A 22,456-nucleotide genomic window follows, 5' to 3' on the forward strand; every position below is an offset into this window, starting at 1 on the left:
GGATGACGATCTCAATAAAGTAATTAATAATAGTAAAGTAGCTACTGATAACAGCATAATAAATGGTAAGTCTTTGACATGTAAAATTTATTGGCATATAATATATATTTTTTAAATATATAGTGTTATGTTTGATATTTTAATTTTAGTTTTGTTTTATGTTAGAATTATGTGAGACATTTTATTTTTAAAATAATTATAATTATCTTTCCTAAAATATATTGCAATAAAAATTTTTTAATATTTTTTTATTTTTTACTTTTCAGATTTATTAACTGTAGATGCCACCTTATTAAATATTAATACATCAGATGTGAATTTGAATACAGAAAATATTAATGCATTAGTTGATAAAAACTTCTATGATATTCAACAATGCAACATGTGTGATAATAATGCAACACTTTGTGATAATGCAAATGCCAATAATGAAATTAAATCTCTTACGTATTTATCAAAAGATACTCTTATTATCGATAAAAATTTTAATAAATTAACTAGTAATAACAACGTAATGAATGGTAAGACTTTAACATGTATTTAATTTATATATGTATTTTCTATAAATTTTTATCAAAAATAAAGAATTCGACCATAGGGAATCAAAAATGTGAAAGAAAAGGATTTAAGTTATTAATACGTAACAATTTTGAACAATTTTGTTTATAAACGTATTGCCGTTTTGATTCAATCCTTCTTTTTCTATCAATAATAGTACAAAAAATTAACATACACAAATATCATGAAGGACATTGAATGCACATGTATTAAAACCAGTTGCAAATCAGTACAACCTGCAAATCAGGGACAAAAAAATTACAAAATCAAATCAGTATAATAATTTGTACAATTATAAATAGAAAATACTATAACTCTAGAAATATAAAAAAATAAAATTTTAACACTAATAAAAAATACTATAGATAAAAGATACTATAGCTTTAAAAATATAAATAAAAACATTTAAAAAATTAACGCTATTTTAAAATTAATAGAGAGACAGCAAGTAAGACTAATATGAAACAATTCATATGAAACAAAAAGGAATATCAGTCCTAGTCGCTTTACTCACAAGTGAATCAGAGTTTGATGTTGCAACACTTTTTTATCTCTCTGATTTGCATATTATATTACTTATTACGTAATTATTGAATTATTACGTAATTGCTTTTGGTATGAATTCTTCATCATCTACTCCGTGTATTAATTTATATAGAACTGTCATTTATAAGAATTAGATTCGAATTAGAGAATTGAAACATTTAGCACTTTATTTATGAATAAATGTAAATTACTCACAATTAATATGTACTAATATCAGCATTGGCCTTTTTTATTAATTATAAATTTTTCTTTTCAGATTTATCATTAAGTGATAATGTTGCTATATTAGACCAATGCAACATTAAATATTAATACATCAGATATAAATTCGAATGGAATGGAAGATATTTGTGCATTTTTTGATAAAAACTCCTTTATAAATTGTGATATTGAACAACTTAATACAGATGATAAAAATGATAATAATATAAACTCTTTTGATATTGAACAAAGTAATAGAAGTGATAAAAATGAGAATAATATGAAACCGTGTGAGCTTCGGCGGACGCGGATTAGCTCGCCGGAATCCAGGTTCGGTCGGTTGGGGGTATGTCAAATAAACCAAATACTCGTTTATCAGAAAAATAATGAAACAGTGTTTATTGAGAAAGATGTTGATACGATTTGCCTCGAATGATCTGCTACAATGCTCGTGCATACATGCGAAGCGTGTGTAAGATGAATTTGAAATACTATATAAATTAGCCAAATATCGGTGAAGTAATTAGCAAGTGATAGCGAAATAGTTCTTTAAAGCGGCGTGAAATGAATACAGAGTAGCGTGAAGATAAATGCGGAGTTTCGTTACTGGTAAAATAATTATTTGAGCAACGGTGGAATAATTATTTTAAAGCGGCGCAAAATATAAGTAAAAGCAACGTGAAAATAAATGCAAGATATCGGCAAAGGCGAAATAATTATTTAAGCAATGGTGAAATAATTATTTTAAAGCGGCGCAAAATATAAAAGCGAAAGCACGTGGAAATACATGCAAGATATCGGCAAAATGAAATAATTATTCGAGCGGCGGCGAAATAATTATTTAAGGCGGCGTAAAATAAATGCGAAGTATACGTGAAAATCAATGCGAAGTATCGTAATAATGAAATAATTATTTGAGGCGACGGTGGAATAATTATTTAGTATGACGTGAGGCGTCCTGGTGCGGTCGGCGAGAGCGCAAGCGCGGGCGATCGTGTCGCAACGGTTGGTACGAGACGGAGCGCTCGTCGGTGAGTGCGTTCGTAGTATCGCGAGTCTGTTCGATCGTAGATCGATGCGGACTATTCGGCGGCGCGGATTGGTCGACGCGGTGTTGCTTGCCGGACGGATTATCGTTATGAAATCCCGGCGAATAAACGCGGTGTGCGGACTTAGGCTGCCGATTACGTTCGGCGGGAGTACGAGGATGCTCGTACGAAGACGGAATTTAGAATAGCGACCTGGCTAGGTATGCGGAAATGCCCGCAATACAGAGTTCGGTGGCCTAGAGGAACCAAGTACGCTTGGCGGGTATACGAATATATTCGTATCCTGGAATCAAAGAATACCGAGGACGCTCGGCGGTACACGAGGATACTCGTGTACCGCCGAGCGCTGGCACAGGTATAGAGTCCGAGTATGCTCGGTCGGGACTACGAGGACGCTCGTAGCAGGGTTGTTCGCTGTCGATCAGCGAACGGAGTCTGGTGAGAAGACGTTCAGACGGGCCTCTTTTATACCCGGCTGGCGGCCGAATGATTTCGAATCGGCAAGCATCGGCGGTTTCGGCGGCGAGTCCCCCACAATACGGAATTTCGGAACGGTCGGGTGTGGGGGATTTTCGGCGGTTGACCGCCGTTGTTTTTGATAGGAAATTTATCGGCGCGCGATGCGCCCTTGGTGGGCTACGGACGATGGACGGTCCGTAGCCGTAACGATGCAGCGGGCTGCATCGTTACAAATATAACGTTTTTTGATGCAAATGCCAATGATGAGATTGAGACTAAGAATATTACATCTAATTGTAATTACAAATGTGTTATTACATCCAATTTAAACTTAATAATACTTATAGCATTATTGATAAGAAAGTTTCTTTAAATAAGACTTTCGGAGATACTTCAAATTTAACATTGACAGATTTTGCTCCACTTGCAGAATCTACATTTACAAAAGAGAAGTTAACACGACAATGTATGATCAGTGCTAATAATATTAACATTGACAACTCTTTGATAACTTCTGATAACTCTTTTACATCTGAGCATAATAGTAGTTTCCATCTATCAGATTGTTCTATATCACAAAATGAAAATACAGATGAAGATGAACATACAGAGATTGCAAATCGTACAAGTATAAATAAAACTATAAAAAATACATTAAATTTAACAAATTCGCTACATTCATCCAAAATAAATATATGCGATGATAGAAATATGTATGTTGAAACATCTGATAATCCCAAATTAAAGAAGAGTATGTGTCCATATTGTCATAAATTACAATCACAATTTGCGAGGCACTTAGAGTTAGTACATAAAACTGAAGAAGATGTAAAAAAGTTTTGTTTCTTACCTAAAGGTAAATAATTATTATCACAGTCTTTAATAATTTAAATAATTTTATTATAATTTTATTTAATAATTTAAATAATGTTATTACAAATATCTATCATAATTTTTTTACAAATTTTAGGTAATCCAGAACGAAAAAAAATTATTAATATAATTAGACGATTAGGAAATTTTAAATATAACACAGATCCAAACATTAATAAAGGAGATTTAATTGTATGTCGTCGTCCGGCAAAAAAATTGAACAAGCAAGCTGTTGATTTTATTCCATGTGCAAAATGCAGAGGTTACTTTTCTAAGAATAATATTAGACATCATTTTAAATTATGTACACAACAGACTGAGCATAAAAATCAAAGAAATATAAAAGTATTAGGACGTACAATAGCTTGCCATATACATTATACTGCAAGTACATTATTAAGAAGATTAGTATTTCCAGTGATGAGAGAAGACAGTATAACTCAGCTTATTAGATATGATGAGTTATTGATTGCTTATGGCAATAAAATGTGTCTAAAGTATCGTCTTCAACATCAACACGACATGATTAGAGCACGATTAAGATTACTAGGACGATTTCTTGCTGCTATGAAGGAAATTGATAATACTATAGCAGATTTTACTTCAATATATAATCCAAAAAGATATGATTATTGTGTGCAAGCTGTCAATAATCTTGCACAATTTGATGAAACAACATGGACATATAAGATACCTTCTATAGCATCTTCTTTAGGAACACTTATAAAACAAGTTGGACAAATTTTGAGAAGCATATGCATTAAGAAACAAGAATTCGACAATCAAGTTACAGTAGAAAATTTTTTGAAATTATTTGAAGAAGATTATCCTATCAGCATAAACAAAGTTGTACACGAAACTCAAGGTTGTCGAATGAGACAAAGAAACATAGTTTTACCATCTATGAATGATATTAAAATGTTGAATTCTTATTTGAAAGATGAACGTACGAAAGCTTTAAAAATATTACAAAAAAATGGATTTTCAATTCAAGCTTGGCGTATTCTAGCTGAAACAACATTAGTATCTACCATGATATTTAATAGAAGACGCGCTGGTGAATTGGAGCGTATTTTAATAGAAGATTTAAAAAATCCCGCAGCAATTTCGAAAGAAGAGGTACCTGAATTACAAAAATCTTTATCAAAATATGTACGAATAACAATACGTGGAAAATTAGCAAGAACAGTTCCCGTCTTACTTCACGAGGATATACTAACATCTATGCAAATGATTATTAAATATCGTAAATATGCTAGTGTTCCCATGGAAAATCCTTATGTGTTTGGTATAAACTCGACTGATAAGAAAAGATACAAATATTTGAGAGCATGTGTATTAATGCGAAAATATTCTGTAGCCTCTGGGGCGAAAATTCCAACTTCGCTACGAGGTACAATATTGCGAAAACACATTGCTACAATATGCATTACATTAGATATATCTGATAACCAAATTAGTGATTTGGCAAATTTCATGGGCCATCACGAAAAGATACATAAATCGCACTACAGGCAATCTGTCATAACAAGAGATTTGGCTATATCACGATTGTTAAAATATGCTCCTCGAGGAAGGAGAAGAGATATCTGATGAAAGCAATGAAAGTGAAGAGAATGAAAATATTGAACCGGATAATGAATATAATACAAATACAAATACTTCTAATATGTTATCAAAAAATATGAAGCAATTTAAACAGTTTAGAAATGAGGATGAAATAAATAATACATTAAGACAGAGAAAAGGTATGTTTAAGTAATACTAATATTTTTAAATATATAACTTAAAACTTTAAATATATAACTTTAAATATATAACTTAAATATATAACTTCTATATTATGTTTATAATGTTTTTATTAATTGTATCTATAATTAATATTTATATAAAAATGTTAAAATATATATGATAATATTGTTGTTATTATTATAGTACATTCTTTCGATTCTACAAAGAAAGTAAAAGAAAATTCAAGAGAAAAAATAGTTTATAATGATAAAAATGTAATAGAATCAAATAATGAATATACAGATTCAAGTTTAAATAATTCGAATAATCAACCGACGTCAAGAATATTAAAACAATCTAAAATAATGCTTAGCAGAAAGGATGATGTAAATAGTAGAACAGAAAAAAAAAAGAAAAGTATGTTAAAGTTATATTTATATAAAACATTATCTTTTAATAATCGTATTTAAAATTTACCTATAAGTGTATTAGACTATACTTATTATATATTTAAAGTGAATATATAAATTTATTATTTCAGTATCTCCATTTGGTCTTAAAAGAAGAAAAAGCAATAAAATTCGATGGACTGACGATGAACGCACAGCAGTTTTATCCTCGTTTTCTATTAACATGAAAAATAATAAGTTACCATCTTTTCGTCAAATTAATGAAGTAAAAGTAAAGCATCCAATATTAAAAAATCGTACAAATGCTCAAATAAAAACTTGGATCAATAATCAAATGAAAACAAAACATAACTTTAAAGATTAATTAAAAATTTATTAAAAGCAAAACATGAAAAATATTAAATATATTTTTAACTAGCTTATATTAATCATTCAACTAGCTTATATTAATCATTATATATAAGTTATGTCTAAATATTTTTTTCAATAAATGATAACATTTTAATATTTTTAGTATAAAACTGTATTCAGTATTCTAACACATTATAATTTTTAAATTTTAATAATTTTTAATAAATAGATAAATTAATGTTAATAATTTAATGTTTTTCATGTTTTTAAAGTAATTAATATTTTACTTGATTAAGTATAAGTTCAAAATGTGTCACAAAAATTTGCAAAAAAATTGAAAAATTACTGTTAAAATATAACGATACAAAACTAAACTTACATGATTGTAATAACAAAAAATATTTATATATATATAAAAAATATATATATATATATATATATATATATATATATATATATAAACATTTTTTTATCTATAGATATATTTGAAACAGAGAAACTAAAAATTAAGATGTGAAAAATATGAAAGTATTGAATAAGTTTTTTTTAATTAAGTTAGTAAGATTAAATTGTAAGTTAGTAAGATTTGTTTTTTGTTTTTTTTTAAAGAAAATTTTATTGTTATTTTCAAAAAAATTATTTTATATGAAGGTTTCAAATTTTTATGCTAACAATAAGCTATATTAAGTTTTGTTATATCTTTGAGTAAATATAATCCAAAGCATAGCAAAAAAACCCAAAAAAGATAAAGATTAGTATATTATTAATGCATGTTTATATAACATTATAATACTATAAACATCTCATGCATTATCTGATTAGATGACTTATTGCGAAATTTACAACTCAAAATATTATAACAGAAATGTTCTGGAGAAATTGAGAATTAATAGTAATTATAATTTTTTTTTATTTTAAGCAGTATTTTTAGAAATGTAAGGATTTAAAATTAGATAAATGTAGCTTATAATTGGCCAATTTTAAATCCTTATATCTCAACTACTGCTCGAAATTTGCGAGAAAATAAAATTGCAAATGCTTTTATGTCTTAATTTGCCTTCTTACCATATTTTATTTCTCTTATTATATTGAATTATTGTATTGTGATAAACTTATAATAAAATATTAAGTTTAAGAAAGTTATAAGAAATTTTATGTAACAAACTTATATAATAAAAATTTATATAATAAAAAAATATTTAAAATTTTTTTTCAATATTTTTATGTTTAAAAATTGTTTTTCCGTTTAAAAAATAAAATATTTGATAGTAATAAAATATGAAATTTAGTTGGCTAATTAAATTAAGAGTATTTAATGTGGTCACAGGTTCAAAAATCTAAAACATGTTAATAAATCGAATATGTATATGTATAATAGTCAAAATTTGTAAACTTAAGACATGTTAATAAATCGAAGTCTAATTGAAAAACGTATTTGTATATTATATACACATAATATTAGAACGTATTACAAAATATCAATTGAATAGTAAGATATTATGACCATAGACATAGTAAAATAAACTAAGTATAGAAGTTCAGAATATTTTTTTCTAAATTAGATAAAAAAGAAGAAAAGATTTAGATAAAAATGTTTTCTCTCTCTTTTTACCCAATTCACTGTAAATATAAGGAGCAATATTTACATTTAAGATTGTCGTCATTTTCTTAAGATATGGCTTTCTAATTAGTTTATAGTATTTTAAGATGATCTTAAATATAAAAATGAAATATGAATACTGCCCAATAAAATTTGTCTAGCTTTTGAAATTTATTAAAATTATGTAACATTAAAAAATTTGAAACTTATTAAACTTTTAAAACTTATTTAAAAATGTATCTCGTAAAATTATGTATTCTTCAATTTATACTAGCAACTTTTTTAAAAATAAGGTCTCACCAGGAAAAGATTTTATTATTCTTTAAATTTATTTTTTATAAATAATTTTTCTTTTAGTCCGCGTGGCAATATAAAGATAGTTTTAAACTATAATGAACGGCATAAAAGCTGTTACGACTAGTCCTTAAAACAACTATTATATCGCTACAATTGCAGTATATATAATTGTAGCGACATATCGGTTGTTTTAACGACAGTATATATAATATAATTTTACCGATATAATGGTTGGTTTAACGACAGTTTATATTAAGTGAATAAAAAGTACAGGGACGGCGAAATATCTCGAAAACTAAGCACTTTAGGAAAAAGTGTTTTAGACAAGAATTGTAGGGTTTAAGAAGATCTATTTACTGATTTTATCAATTTCACCTTGGGTATCGTTACTAGGATCAGGTCAAGATCACATTGATTTTTTTAAATGAAACATCCTACTTTTTATTCTAGAATCGAATAGCTGATGTCAAGAGCTTTTCAAAACGCTATAATGAAGTTATTTTTCATTAAGAACTTTCCGAGTTATGAGACTTAATGTCATAATATTTTGACATAAAATACAAAATATCTTGTAAAATATTCAGTTTTCGGTAATCTTACCTTAATACTTCTATGCACAGAATAATAAGACGGATCAATTGGTGTAAAAAAACACATAGTTGCTTTTAAGAAAAAATATGTAATTTGTGATATGCAGCTACACTTTTTTTAAAAACAACTATGTGTTTTTTTACAACCAATTGATTTGTCTCATTATTCTCTGCATTAAAAGTATTAAGGTAAGATTACCGAAAACTAAATGTTTTATAAGTTATTTTGCATTTTATGTAAAATACTATAACATTCAAACCTCATAACTCGAAAAGTTCTTAATAAAAAGTAACTTTATTATAGTGTTTTAAAAAGCTTTTGACATCAGCTATTCGATTCTGGAATAAAAAATAGGGTGTTCTATTTAAAAAAATCAATGTGACCTTGACCTGATCTTAGTGACGCCACCCAAAGTCAAATTGATAAAATTAGCAAATAGATCAGTTTAAACCCTACAACTCTTGTCTGAAACACTTTTTGCTAAAATGCTTAGTTTTCGAGATATTTTGCCGTCCCTGTACTTTTTATATACCCTGTATAAACTGTCGTTAAAACAACCGTTATATCGCTAAAATTATATATACTGTCGTTAAAATAACCGTTATATCGTTAAAATTATATATACTATCGTCAAAACGACCATTACATCGCTACAATTATATACTGTCGTTAAAACTGCCATATTACAAAAGAAGTCGTTGAAACTGCCATTCCATACTTTTTCTTTTTGTACTCGAAAACTAGATAAAATATGAAAGAAAAACTTTATCAAACTATTTTTAGAGTAATTACGCATATATGTATACAAAAAACAAATATAGTCGTCGAAACTGCCCTTAGACACATATATATATATATATATATATATATATATATATATATATATATATATATATAATGTATAACGTGCAATATTATTATGCCCGGGTACATAATTGTACGTAATTGTAATATAGTCACTATTCCTTTTACAGAGGCTGTGAAACACCGATACAAAAAGATCGACGATCGTGCGATCGAAACAACAATAATTGATTGGTTCCGGCGAGCGACAGATCGCCTAAAAAAACAGGAGAAGAATGTGTAATGCGTTTCATAATAAAAAATTTAAATTCTATTTAAATATTGTGTTTCAATTAAAATAAAAAAAGTATTTTATAGTTTAATTGCATTGGTGTCCGTTATTTATACTTGTATGCATTTAAGTACAAGTATATACCCATACTTAAACAACATATTTTCGTAGTACGGCATTAGTGCATCGTTGTAACGTAACATAATGGATTTCTTACGGACGTTTTTTTTTTAAAAATGATTTATGTCAGTAAAAATAGTATAAAATGTAAACAAATATGCGCGTTTTAATTTTGTTTTTGCCATTATTATAAAATATTTGTTTACTTTTAATTACACTATTTTTACTGACATGAAAATATATTTTACTAAATAAAATACAACAATAACGTACTAAGGACGTATAGAAGACGTAGTAACGTCACGATAATGACGTACTAACGACGTACCAACGACATACGACGGCGTTTTAAAGATGTACAAAGGATGTACTAAGGACGTACAGAGGACGTCTAAGGGCGGTACATTGTACGTACAAATGACATCTACTGAACGTTCTCGGAACATGTCTGGTACGTCATCTGGACGTCCGTACATGTCGAGTGGGACGTCCTATAGACATCCATCGAACGTCGAATTGTTGTATGGGAATTATTCGCTCACGCTATGAACCGACTAAAACAAATGCAGTCTACTAACTTTGATGGGTATTTGTTTCTGATTGTTGCTTAAGATAGTCCCCAAGCAACACAGTTAGTTAAAGAATACGTTTAATAAACGTTAAAAATTAATTTTATACGTATAAACTGAAAAATAAACGTTTAAAATTTGAGACGATTTTTGTACTAATTTAATAAACGTTATAAAAACGTTTTATAAGACAATTTTTAGACATGTGTTCTTTCAAATGTAATTATATAATTATAATAATTGAGACGTAAAAAGTATATAATATAATAAGATATTTCATTATATTTAAAAGTTAATAATCTTCAGAAAGTTTACATATAAATTTTTTTATTTCGAAGGAAGTGTATATATATATATATATATATATATATATATATATGTATGATAGTAAAAGAAATAATAAAAAAAAAAAAATATTTCTATTAAATAAATATTGGGAAGACGTGATAAAAAGATATATGTTATTAAAACATGAATATAGCAACAATATATATATATACATGCGCATGCGTCGTTCCTAGCGCTGTTGGCGCCTTTACTGTGTCGTTTTTGTTACTTGTGTCTTACGTGTTAATATAAAATAAAATATTTCTTTGCCACTCGTGCGCAACAGATATATTTATTGTAGCAGAAAGAGTAAAAAGTTCAACAAGTTATTTATATTTATAGGCATTGATACTGTGCAATTAATACCTGTGCAATTAATACCTGTACAATTTGGTATTAAATTTAAGGACAGTGATAACTGTGACGGAAGGTTATATTGATATTATAAACATAACCAAGCTTGGCTTTGTGCTTGTGTGAATATTTTCTAGCATATAAAATATACAAAGGTTATTACGCTGTGTTATATTGTTTGTTCTTGTAACAATAGCATTACATGGAAAATAAGACAAATTTTATTATGAATCTTTCAAAAAGACAAAAAAGTCGGCATTTTGCCAGACAAGCATATGAAGAATTTAAGCAGCTAAAATCTCTTTGTCATAAAAAAAAAACTTATAAGTTTAGTGATTCTGATATCGAATGGAATAACATTCCAGTATTGAAACCAATAGAATGCTCCACTAAACATGTACTAACAGATTATTTAAGCATATCCTCGAACACTCAAGCAGATAGTGATTTACATAGCATTGTAAATAATTTTGATTGGAAAGAAAACGTACCTCTTGACAAATCTTTAGAAAATGATTCATCAGAAACTGATTTTTCAGAAATAAATTTACCAAAAAAGGTGAAAGTTTCTAATAAAATGATACAATCTTTGGCTGAATGGGCTCTATTACACAATATAACTCATTCAGCATTAGATAATTTATTATTTCGCTTAAATGAATTTGTAGATGATCTACCTTTAAAGAGCAAAACTATACTTCATACACCCAGACAAGTGAATACTTTGAGTTTAGATAATGGTTTATACACACATTTTGGTATCGCAAAGAGTCTTTTCAAAATATTAAATGATTTAAATGAAAATGTAATTCTAATTTTAAAAATTGATGTAAATATTGATGGTGTCCCTATTTATAAAAGTAGTGGAATATGTCTGTGGCCTATTTTTGTAAGATGTATAGATATAAAAAATAAAAATCCTTTTGTAGTTGGCATTTTTACAGGCACTGGAAAACCAAAACCTTTGGATCTGTATTTACAAGAATTTTTATGTGAGTTAAATGTTCTATCAACAAATGGTTTTTTTTATAATAGACAACAAATAAAAATAAAATTAAATGCCTTTATATGTGATGCGCCAGCTCGAGCTTATTTAAAATGTTGTACTTCTCATAATGGCAAGTATGGTTGTGAAAAGTGCTCCGTTGAAGGAATTAGTATCTCACATCGAATGATATACAAAAATATTTTTGCTTTACGAAGAACTGATCAATCATTCTATAATCAAGTTGATGAAGATCATCATAAAGGTATTTCTCCTTTAATAAATTACAATATTGGTGCAGTAACTCAATTTCCTTTGGATGCTATGCATCTTTTGTGTCTAGGAGTAATGAAAACTTTATTGTTTCGCTGGGTTGTCAATGGAAAACCACTTTATAAACTTTCCTTTCATTCAATTAAGAACTTTACGAGAAAAATGTTGTTCTTAAGACCATTTATTCCGAATGATTTTGCAAGAAAAACAAGATCTTTAACAGAATTAAGTAGATGGAAGGCCACTGAATATAGGCTTTTTCTGTTATATGTTGGACCAGTAGTCTTAAAAGGTATTTTAGATAATGCAATTTATAAGCATTTTATGCTTTTACATTGTGCAGTATTTATTTTATCTAGTGCTGAACTCGTTAGATATATAAATTATGCTGAAGAACTTTTAAAAAATTTTATCTTGCATGCTGAACATATTTATGGAAATCAAATTCTAGTTTATAATTTTCATAATCTCATTCATATTTGCGATGATATTAGAAAGTTTGGTTTATTATGGGATTATTCCAGTTTTCCCTTTAAAAATTTTTTAGGCAAATTAAAAAAATTGATTCGAGGTCCATCTAATCCTCATCAACAAATTTGTTTACGCATTAATGAGTTGAGTATGCTTAAATTATCTATTAAAGAAGATAGTGTGCAGGTAATACATTCTCACAATAACGGTCCTATACCGAGAGAATATAAATATACAAAACAATTCCGTAAAATAATCACACCATCGTATACTTTATTAATATCAGACAATAACAGTCATATAGAACTAGATAACGGAACTATTGCTATAGTTAAAAATATTTTATTTGATAAAGTCCATACAAAACATTATGTAGTTGTCAATGAATATAAAGAGATAAAAGACTTTTACAACTATCCATGTAATTCATCTATCCTTCATACTTTTAAAGTTTCTAATTTAAACCCAACACTTCATACTTACGATTTAAAAAACGTGAAAAGGAAATTAGTTGCTTTACCAGATAATCAATCTGAAATTGATACATATATTATATTTCCATTATTACATCTTGATAAATAAAGTTTTTAAAATTGCATTTTTTGGATTTATACATAATTACTTTTGTTTTATATCTGTAATCAAATTATTATGTCAAAATGTATAAAATTGTTTAGTTGAGCATTAAATATGTTGAGCAATAATAAGTTGCGTATAAAATTTTTACTAGCAGTCTTTATTATGAATTCTTAATATTATTAATATAAAGAAAGTTTAAAATATCGGAATTAAGTGATCAACTTGCTTTAACTAAGTTTCATTTATTAAATTTCAAGAAAAATATCAAAAGTAATTATTTTTTAAATTTAATTAATAAAACATTTAATGTGTGGATTTAATATAATCGTTTTTGTATATATTTGTATGATTATAATATAGTATTTATTTTAGAAATATGTATTGTGTGGCTGAATTTATTGAAACTGCAGAAACAGAAGTTATACCAGCAAAATGGATTAATAAAGAAGGTACTAAATGCTTTTGGCCTTATTACAAAGGCACCGACCAAATTAAAAAAGCTATTTTATCAATCGAAATTTCTGATCCAGAGAAGTGGGTCGAGTATGATACCAGAATATTACATAAATATAGTGAGTACATTTGTGTAACAAATTTTATTTATTATTTTATTATTTTCACACATCTTATTTTATAAATTGCTTTTTTATTATTTTTATTTCTTATATTATTTTTCAAAAATACGAATAAATTTTTATTATATAATTTAACTTATTTGAAATCATATAAAATTTAACTTCGAAATATATTTATATGTAACAAATTAAAAGAATTAAATCTGAAAGGCAAACTTTATATTGCTAACGATAAATAGACAAAAGTAATAAATGACAATAATGTCTGGATAATAAAAGGATTTCTTGCTAAATAAACACACTTTTTTCTATTTGACTCAAATGTAATTAAGAATAAACTGAAAGATTTCAGGAATGATACAATTTCATGATCGATATTGCCCATGTTTAGAAGATAGAGATCAGTAAGCGTTCAGTGATTCTTTTATACGATTGGTTGTTGCCTTTAAGTGAAGAATCACTAGATCTAATTATAAGTGTAGAAACCAATCATAATAAAAAGAATCACTGAGAATTCACTGATTTGTTTCGTTTGAACGTAAGCATTGCTATTTACTTCTATATTTATCGGTTTATATTGAATTCACAGATGCCTACAGATATTTCTGGCTCTAACTAAAAAACAAAACCAGCATCTTATTTAAAATATAAAAATAGAAACACAATATATCACATGATGAACTTTGCTTGATTGCAGATACATATCAAGAAGCTCGCTCTCACTTATCAAAAGCTGTATATACATCTCATTTAGATTCGGAAGAAGATAATGAATGTAGACCTAAAAGAAAAAGAATATCGAAAACTTGGTCTTCAAGTGAAGAAAGTCTTATTTTAAAGAAACGAAAACAAAACAAAAATAAAAGTAAAATAAGGTCCCCTTCTACAATAAGATTATTTGATAACTGTACTTTAGATAAGGAAAACTTTGTAAACTCTCTAACAGAGTTACCACGTGAAAGGACATTCAAAGAAAATGATAGTTTGAGTTCCTCTATTGTAGCTACTACTTCTACGAATGACGATAATAATGAATATAGGGATAAAGAAGAAGAATATCGGAGATTTATTCTTCAAGTGAAGACAGCTTTGTTTCAAAGAACTCAAAGCAAAACAAAAATAGAAATAAAATAAAATCTCCTAAAATTACATCTGATAAATCTACTTTAAACAGGAAAAACTCAACTCTAAATTCTAACTTTCAAAAGGTATCATGTGGAAGGAATTTTATGGAAAATGAAAATTTTAGTTCATTTATTATGCCTACTACTTCCATGAACAATAACAAAAATGCAGGTTAGTTTTTTTTATAAAATTAAAATATTTGATTAATAATTATATTTAGTCATAATTATAAGTTTAGAATGCACTTTTGATCATAAGACGGTTTTTGTAGTCTATTTTTATATTTGAGATCATTTTAAATATACATATATAGTCTTAAGATGTGTCATAAATCAACTATAAAACTGTATTAGCATTAAAATATTACTTAAGACAGTTTTTAATTAAATTTATAATCCTATCTATAAATATATTAGCCATTAGCTTTTAAACTAAAATATATAAACGAAAAAAGTACAAAAATTAAAAGAATAGAAATAGCTCTAATTTCATAATTTAGAAATTTTTTTCAATATCACATTTGAAAAATTTGCAACGGAACACATGCTGAATGTGCATTATTTATAAAAGTATTTGCAATTATAAATGTAATTTGTTATAGATCATTTAATATAATTAACAATATTAGTGATAGAGGATGAGTAAAAATCCTTAAAAATGATTGATATAATCGATCTTAATCAATCTAATATTAAATATTCAAAATTCAGAATTAATTATTTACAATTTATGATAGTTTTAATAACTTATTAGAGATAACGAAGAAATTATTGATAAAAATATTATTTTTATTATAGCAATCCCAGTAAACTGCACTAAGTAACAGTAATATATCATTAATGTTATAATTTCCTACTCAACAATGTAACTTACATACAAGGCATGCAGGGCCGCGCCAAGGGTATTTGCCGCCCGGGTGCGAATTCTACACTGCCGCCCTTTTTTATTATATATTTGTCATATTAAATATCAAATTAATGAGCGATTACTGTATAATCTCTGAAAGTTACAGGTAAATCATATGCAAAACAAGAGGAAAAAAAATTCGAAATATAAATATTATGATAATATTTTTCATCTATCCAGGTAAGTATTAAAATAACTTTTAGATTTTCCTGTAACTTTTACAGATTGCATAAAATTCTAGCATAAAGATGTATATTCAGAATCGCGCCGAAGGGAGTATAAATTTGTAAAATAAATTGCCAAATTAAAAACAAATATTAAAATATATATTAATATATATTTAGTTTATCTTATTTATGAATTCTATATTAAAAATGCTTACGTCGTAATACATTATGCCGCAATCGCGCTCAATCTCTTCGATACGGCAATAAGCAAGATATGAACGTTTTGAATTTTTAATAACCATTTAGTGTTATTAAAATTGATTATATTAACATATAATCTATATAAATTTAACTTTACGTGCTTTTTTTGTTGCGAATTAATTTATTATATTACTTAAATCTAGTTCAGTTGCTGTCTTATTTTCAATACTAATAATACTTAAATTGGACAATTTTTTCTGTGTCATAGTCGATCTTAAATAATTTTTTATTATTTTTAGTTTAGAGAAAGATCTTTCTCCCGTAGCCACTGTTACAGGTATTGTTAAAAATATGCGCAAAGCTACTGCAAGATTTGGAAATATACTAATAAGATCATTAGCAAAAATATATTCTAAAACAGCTAATGGATTCATCTGAGGTTTTAAATAAATCTAAATATTTTCTATTTTTTGACACAATTCAAGTGCATCTATGTCAGCTGCTTTTCGTAAATCATCTGATAATTTAATTTGCAAGTCTATGCAATATTTTAATTTCATCTCTTTACTCATTGATTTTAATAGATAAATATCGTTCAAAAACTGAAAAGTATTATTATGGTCATTTAAAAGTTCAAAACGCTCATCTATTTTGCTTATTGTTATATCTAAGATAACAAAATAAAAATTAATCTTAAACGAATTTTCCGGAGAGTCAATTATTTCATCCATAGCTTCGTACATAAAAAGTTTTTTTTTCTTACGTGGTCTAATTACACTAGAAGCAGGAAATTCATTTTCACACTCCATGTCTTGTGCAATTTGTTTTGCATTTTCTAATATATCTTTGAAACCGTCATCAGATCTACATTGTTTTAAATAGCTGTTAAGTTCTTCAGCATTTGTATTATTGTTGGTAGCACTATATCAGACTTTTGCATCAAATTACTAACAACATTAATTTTGGATAAAATTTGATACCAAATTACCACAGAACATATAAATTTATACGACTTTATTCTTGTTAGTAAAGATTTGGCGAGATTTCTGCTGTTACTATCTCGGGATTGATCATTATACAAATTAAATAAAGCATCATATATTGAATCTAAATTATATCTGAATACCTTAACAGCATCAATTCTACTTTCCCACCTTGTTTCACTAACTCGTTTCACAGTTAAAGTGGGACATTCGTCTTTTAAAATTTTCCAACGATATATCGATGTCGAAAAAAATACGTATATTTCTTGAATAATGTTGAAAAAATTTTCTATTTCTAGAGAAGCCTTCACGGCATCGTTAACTACCAAATTTAAGGTATGCGCGGCGCACGGTACATAAAATGCTCTTGGATTAATATCCAAAATTCTTTTTTGAAGGCCGTTGTGTTTCCCTTTCATGTTTGCCCCATTATCGTAATGCGTGACCACGCATGTCGTAAATATTAATATTTTCTTGATATAAAAAATCAATAAGAAAATTTGTTAACCCTTTATCTGTTGTATCTGAAATAGAACAAAAGCCTAAAAATTGTTCCTTTATTTCAATTTTTTTGTTCTCATTATTTAAATGCACATATCGTACAACGATAGTTACTTGTTCTTCATGAGATACGTCCGGAGTAGAGTCTATTATAACTGCATAATATTTGTTCAATTTTAACATCTCTATAATTTGATTTTTTACATTTTTACCTATTATAGATATTAATTCGTTCTGAATTCGATCACCCAAATAATGAGGCATTTTATTATTATCATTTTGTATACGATTTATATGTTCTAACATGACATTATCAAATTGAGCAATCATTTCAATTAATTTCAAAAAATTTCCATTTTCTTCTTTATACAATTTATTATTGGTACCTCTTAACGCCAAATTTTGTACTGCCAAATATTGAATTACATGTATAATTCTTTCAAGTACTAATTTCCATCGATTTTTTTCTAGTTTAATGATATTTTCATTAATTGTATCAACCGTTCTATCATATTTTAATGACTTATTGAGATCAACCCACGATTTAAAACTTTTAACATGTTTTTCACTTTTTTCGTGTCGTTCTAAAGTTCTAGATAGATGTTGCCAATCCTTAAAACCATCTTCATTATTAAAAACGTTAATTTTATTATTAAAAAGTTTACAACAAAAACAATACGCGGCGTCTTTTAATTTTAAATATAATAACCAATTTCTGTGAACTTTTTCGTTATTACTTAAATGTTTATAATAATATTCTGAAGAAAATGACTTTTTTTTACTATCTACGGGAAAGTTAAAGTTTTGAATTTGTCTTGGTCCAATATCAATTAAAGTCATTCTAACACTATTAAAATTTTAGGCCACAATCCTGGATCATGAAAATCATCAATATTGTAGGAGCTTTCATCTGTAGTGCACGTTTTTTTCAGATGTACTGCTGACAGTTTCGTTTATACAAGAGGCACTTACATTTGTAACTGATACGCTTTTAGTATTGGAGACGCCTTCGATGTTGCACGGACTATTAAACGAATCCTTTGTAGATGTGAAATCTTGATTCTCTTCTGTATAAACGTTTTCTTTTGGAGGTTCAGTACATTTTACATTTTTTGAAAACGTGGGCTCAAAAAATTTTGAAATATTAGTTGTATTTTTACTAATATTTTTTTCTTTTTCTAATTTCTACTTTCGATATTCAGCTCTTGAAAGCCTTTTTTTTCCATCTGACATGTATAGATAATCAATTAACTTTTTAGCATGTTGAGAAAAAATCAATTATTTTTATTAAAAAAGTCAAGCTACAACACTAACAATATTAACATAACATAAATTGACATAAAATTGTTTAATTTTTAGTTTTAATTAACAAAATAATTAAAGTCAATGAATACGTATTATAGATAATAAGTAAACATAGTTATGTTATAAATTTTAAACTAGAAGAATATATATTTATTAACGGTTTAATATTATATTAAATATATACATTATAAAAAAGTAATTTACCTTTGCTTATATGTATTTTTCTGAAACATTGACCAACAAAAACTAATAAGTTCAAAACGTATTCGTTAAATGTAATCAATACGATCAAAATTTTGAGTAATGGGTATCTAATTCCGAGCACTGACAGCGGTCTACGATCTACGGCTTTCGAGTCCACACAAACAACAAACGAGAATCGCTATTAACAATATCGCATTATTACCACAGCCATACTTTTGTTTTTTTAATTATGTGTCACATATGTATGACGTCGGATTAACAAAACAGAATCGGCACAAAAAATATAAAATCTATAACAAAACCTTCAAAAAAAAAAAAAAATAGAAGAGAATCAAAATTCTATATCTGTGAAAGATTTTTCGAATAATTCACGCAATAACTGGGATTCATAAATAAAACAAACTGAATTTGCCGCCCCCTTTGTTGTGCCGCCCGGGTGCAATGCACTCTTTGCACCCTCGGGTTGGCGCGGCCCTGAAGGCATGTTACATTGCAGTTATATTGTTGAGTGAGAAATTATAACATTAATGTTACGTTATTATTATTTTGTGTTTACTGGGATATACTGACAAAAATTTGACTATATATTTTTAATGTATTTTTCTTTAATCATATATATATAGTCACAATCGTTCTTACAAGTTGAAGTAAAACTTCTATTCTTTTTTTGATTACAGATGAACCACTGCAATTGTTAATTTTGAAAAAACTTAGGAAACTCGATTATGCAAAACAATATTATTATACCTGATATACAAGAAGTATTAAGCTATGTAAAACCTCAAAGATTGGAAGTTCAAGAAACAAATGTCCCAATAACACTGCCAATTGACAATGACACTCAACTTAATGAATTTGAGCAATATATTTCGACTACTGAAAATTATAATGCCATGGTAAGTGTTTTACTTTTTTTAACTAATTTGAATTCATTAATTTAATATTGTGTACATTTTTAGATATTGAAATTTAGTCGTATTGGAGGTCATGGTACTGCAGAGATCAGTAGAAAAATAATGAAAAATCTTATAACATCTAAGTTTGCGATGAATTTTAATTGGGGAGGAAGAGCTCCAAACAGGCCTTTTAAAGAACTTAAATCAAAGCATTTGCTTCTTGGTATGTCTTAAATTTATAATATAGATAAATAACTTTGTTTTATGATTTTATCTTATTTTTTTAATACTCTTAATTTAACTGGTTTTTCTTTATAGATTCTGTGCGTAAAGCAATTCCTTCGGCGTTAACGGAAGAAATTGAAGCAGCCATTAAAGATTGGCTGAAACAAGCCAAGACAAGAGTTAGGTCGCATAATTGACCGTAGTCTTTGTTTCCGTAGCCTAATCGTTTCTTTCAAAGACATATATTACACATATATATTTTTATTTTATTATTAATGAAAGACATATATATTACACATATATATTTTTATTTTGTTATTAAAAATTGGCTGAAACAAGCCAAGACGAGAGTTAAGTCGCATAATTCCTAATCGTTTCTTCCAAAGACATATATTACACATATATATTTTCATTTTATTATTAGTGAAAGACATATATATTACACATATATATTTTTATTTTGTTATTAAAGATTGGCTGAAACAAGCCAAGACGAGAATTAGGTCGCATAATTCCTAATCGTTTCTTCCAAAGACATATATTACACATATATATTTTTATTTTATATACTAGTCTTTACTTTAAAAATGTTTTATTTTGTGATTATCATTTATGCGAATACATAACTTTTTGTAATAACTTGTGTATAACTTCTGTTTCTGTAAAATTTAATATTTACTTTTCAATTATATTCGATTTTTTATTATAATATATAATTAAGTAAACAATTATTTTAAATAAAATAAAACTTTATTAAAAAATTAATATTTTTTAAAATTTAATAATATAAAAAATATTTAAGTGTACATTTAATTTATATTAAAGAGGTTTCTAGGCCGGTATTCATAGTCAGATCTTATATTTAAGATTGTCTTAAGATCTCATTCAGCCAATGAAATAGCAGTATATAGTGTCATTTCATTGGTTGGATGAGATCTTAAGACAATCTTAAATATAAGATCTGACAAAGGCTACGGTCAAGCGGATGCTGCAGATGCTTCGGAAGCGTTTCATTGACCAATCAAAATAAAAAAAATGTGAATTTCTTTATTCTGGTTGGTCGATCAAACGCTTCGAAGCATCTGTAGCATCCGTTTGACAGTAGCCTATGAATATCGGCCTTAGACATATTTTTAAACAACGTTTACTTTACAACGTTTATTTTAACGTTTTTTTTACTAGTATAAAATACCGTTTTTATACGAGACATTTCGACCGGTTAATAAACGTATTTTTATACATTACAAAAACGTTTCGGCTAAACGTTTGTTAAACATTCATTAAACGTAACTGTGTTGCTTGGGTTATGTCATGGAACTTTGCAAAGTTCATACAAAAATTTTGAAATTTAACGCATTTTGCATTCTTTATTTGTATCCGTATAGTTTCGTAAAAAATCAGTAACTTGTTTAATAAAGTACCAATCTGAAAAGTAAAGATTTCAAATTTAAAATTTGAATATGGAATATTTCATTATGATCATTTTTGACAAAGTTACACTCATTCGAAATTTGCCTATTTTTAGAGAGCAGAATGAGTGATACTTTAATTTTGCTGTCGAATGTATAAGTAAAAGTAGCAATCTTAAATTTGTTTACAAAATGATTTAAAAATGATACTCTTAATTCGAGTTTTGATATCTTGTGGAGCAAAGTTATTTGATATTTGATTTTTAATAGGCTAAAGAACGTATTACGAATTTATGGATAAAATAAATTAAGACTTTCGTTATTCTGATATTTTCCTGGTAATTATATATTGCGCAATAGAGAAATGATCTCGGCATCTTTCGCGCATCAATATGTATTTTAGTGCTTGCTGAATATGTAAAGATTTCACAAAAAATTAAACTTTTTGATATAAGAAGTTTATAAAAAAAACATTAAAGAATAGTTAAATAAAGTACAATATAAGCGCGTGCGGATAAGATCAGCGGGATTTCGAGCCTA

The 22,456-nt window shown here is 27.1% G+C and overlaps 1 protein-coding gene and 1 long non-coding RNA gene across 6 annotated transcripts; both read left to right on the forward strand.

The window, feature by feature from the left end:
• Nucleotides 1–2,822: 2,822 nt before the first annotated feature.
• On the forward strand, nucleotides 2,823–5,997 carry LOC136998230 (uncharacterized). Its single transcript, XM_067350726.1, has 2 exons — nucleotides 2,823–3,669; nucleotides 3,784–5,997. Exons 1-2 carry the CDS (start codon nucleotides 3,120–3,122, stop codon nucleotides 5,277–5,279), a joined length of 2,046 nt encoding a protein of 681 aa, XP_067206827.1. The 5' UTR covers nucleotides 2,823–3,119; the 3' UTR covers nucleotides 5,280–5,997.
• A 4,930-nt stretch (nucleotides 5,998–10,927) lies between these two features.
• Nucleotides 10,928–22,227, forward strand: LOC136998156 (uncharacterized). 5 transcript variants are annotated; one of them, XR_010888785.1, is made up of 10 exons: nucleotides 10,928–11,266; nucleotides 12,056–12,103; nucleotides 12,194–12,361; nucleotides 12,440–12,661; nucleotides 12,917–13,026; nucleotides 13,792–13,991; nucleotides 14,692–15,290; nucleotides 20,064–20,282; nucleotides 20,346–20,505; nucleotides 20,601–22,227. It is a non-coding gene; the product is annotated as an uncharacterized lncRNA (long non-coding RNA). The 5 variants fall into 5 exon arrangements; XR_010888784.1 differs by lacking the exon at nucleotides 12,917–13,026 and having other exon boundaries at nucleotides 10,929–11,266; nucleotides 20,601–22,226; XR_010888783.1 differs by lacking the exons at nucleotides 12,440–12,661; nucleotides 12,917–13,026 and adding an exon at nucleotides 15,917–16,205 and having other exon boundaries at nucleotides 10,929–11,266; nucleotides 20,601–22,226.
• Nucleotides 22,228–22,456: the final 229 nt, after the last annotated feature.

This window comes from Linepithema humile, chromosome 2 (genome assembly GCF_040581485.1).
Source record: "Linepithema humile isolate Giens D197 chromosome 2, Lhum_UNIL_v1.0, whole genome shotgun sequence".
Lineage (NCBI taxonomy): Eukaryota > Metazoa > Arthropoda > Insecta > Hymenoptera > Formicidae > Linepithema > Linepithema humile.

Bases quoted from the DNA above. Each gene is read 5' to 3' on its own strand.
- LOC136998230 (XM_067350726.1), top strand. From the start codon at position 3,120: ATGTGTTATTACATCCAATTTAAACTTAATAATACTTATAGCATTATT. The intron at 3,670-3,783 runs GTAAATAATTAT...TACAAATTTTAG, and splicing joins GTTTTGTTTCTTACCTAAAG to GTAATCCAGAACGAAAAAAA.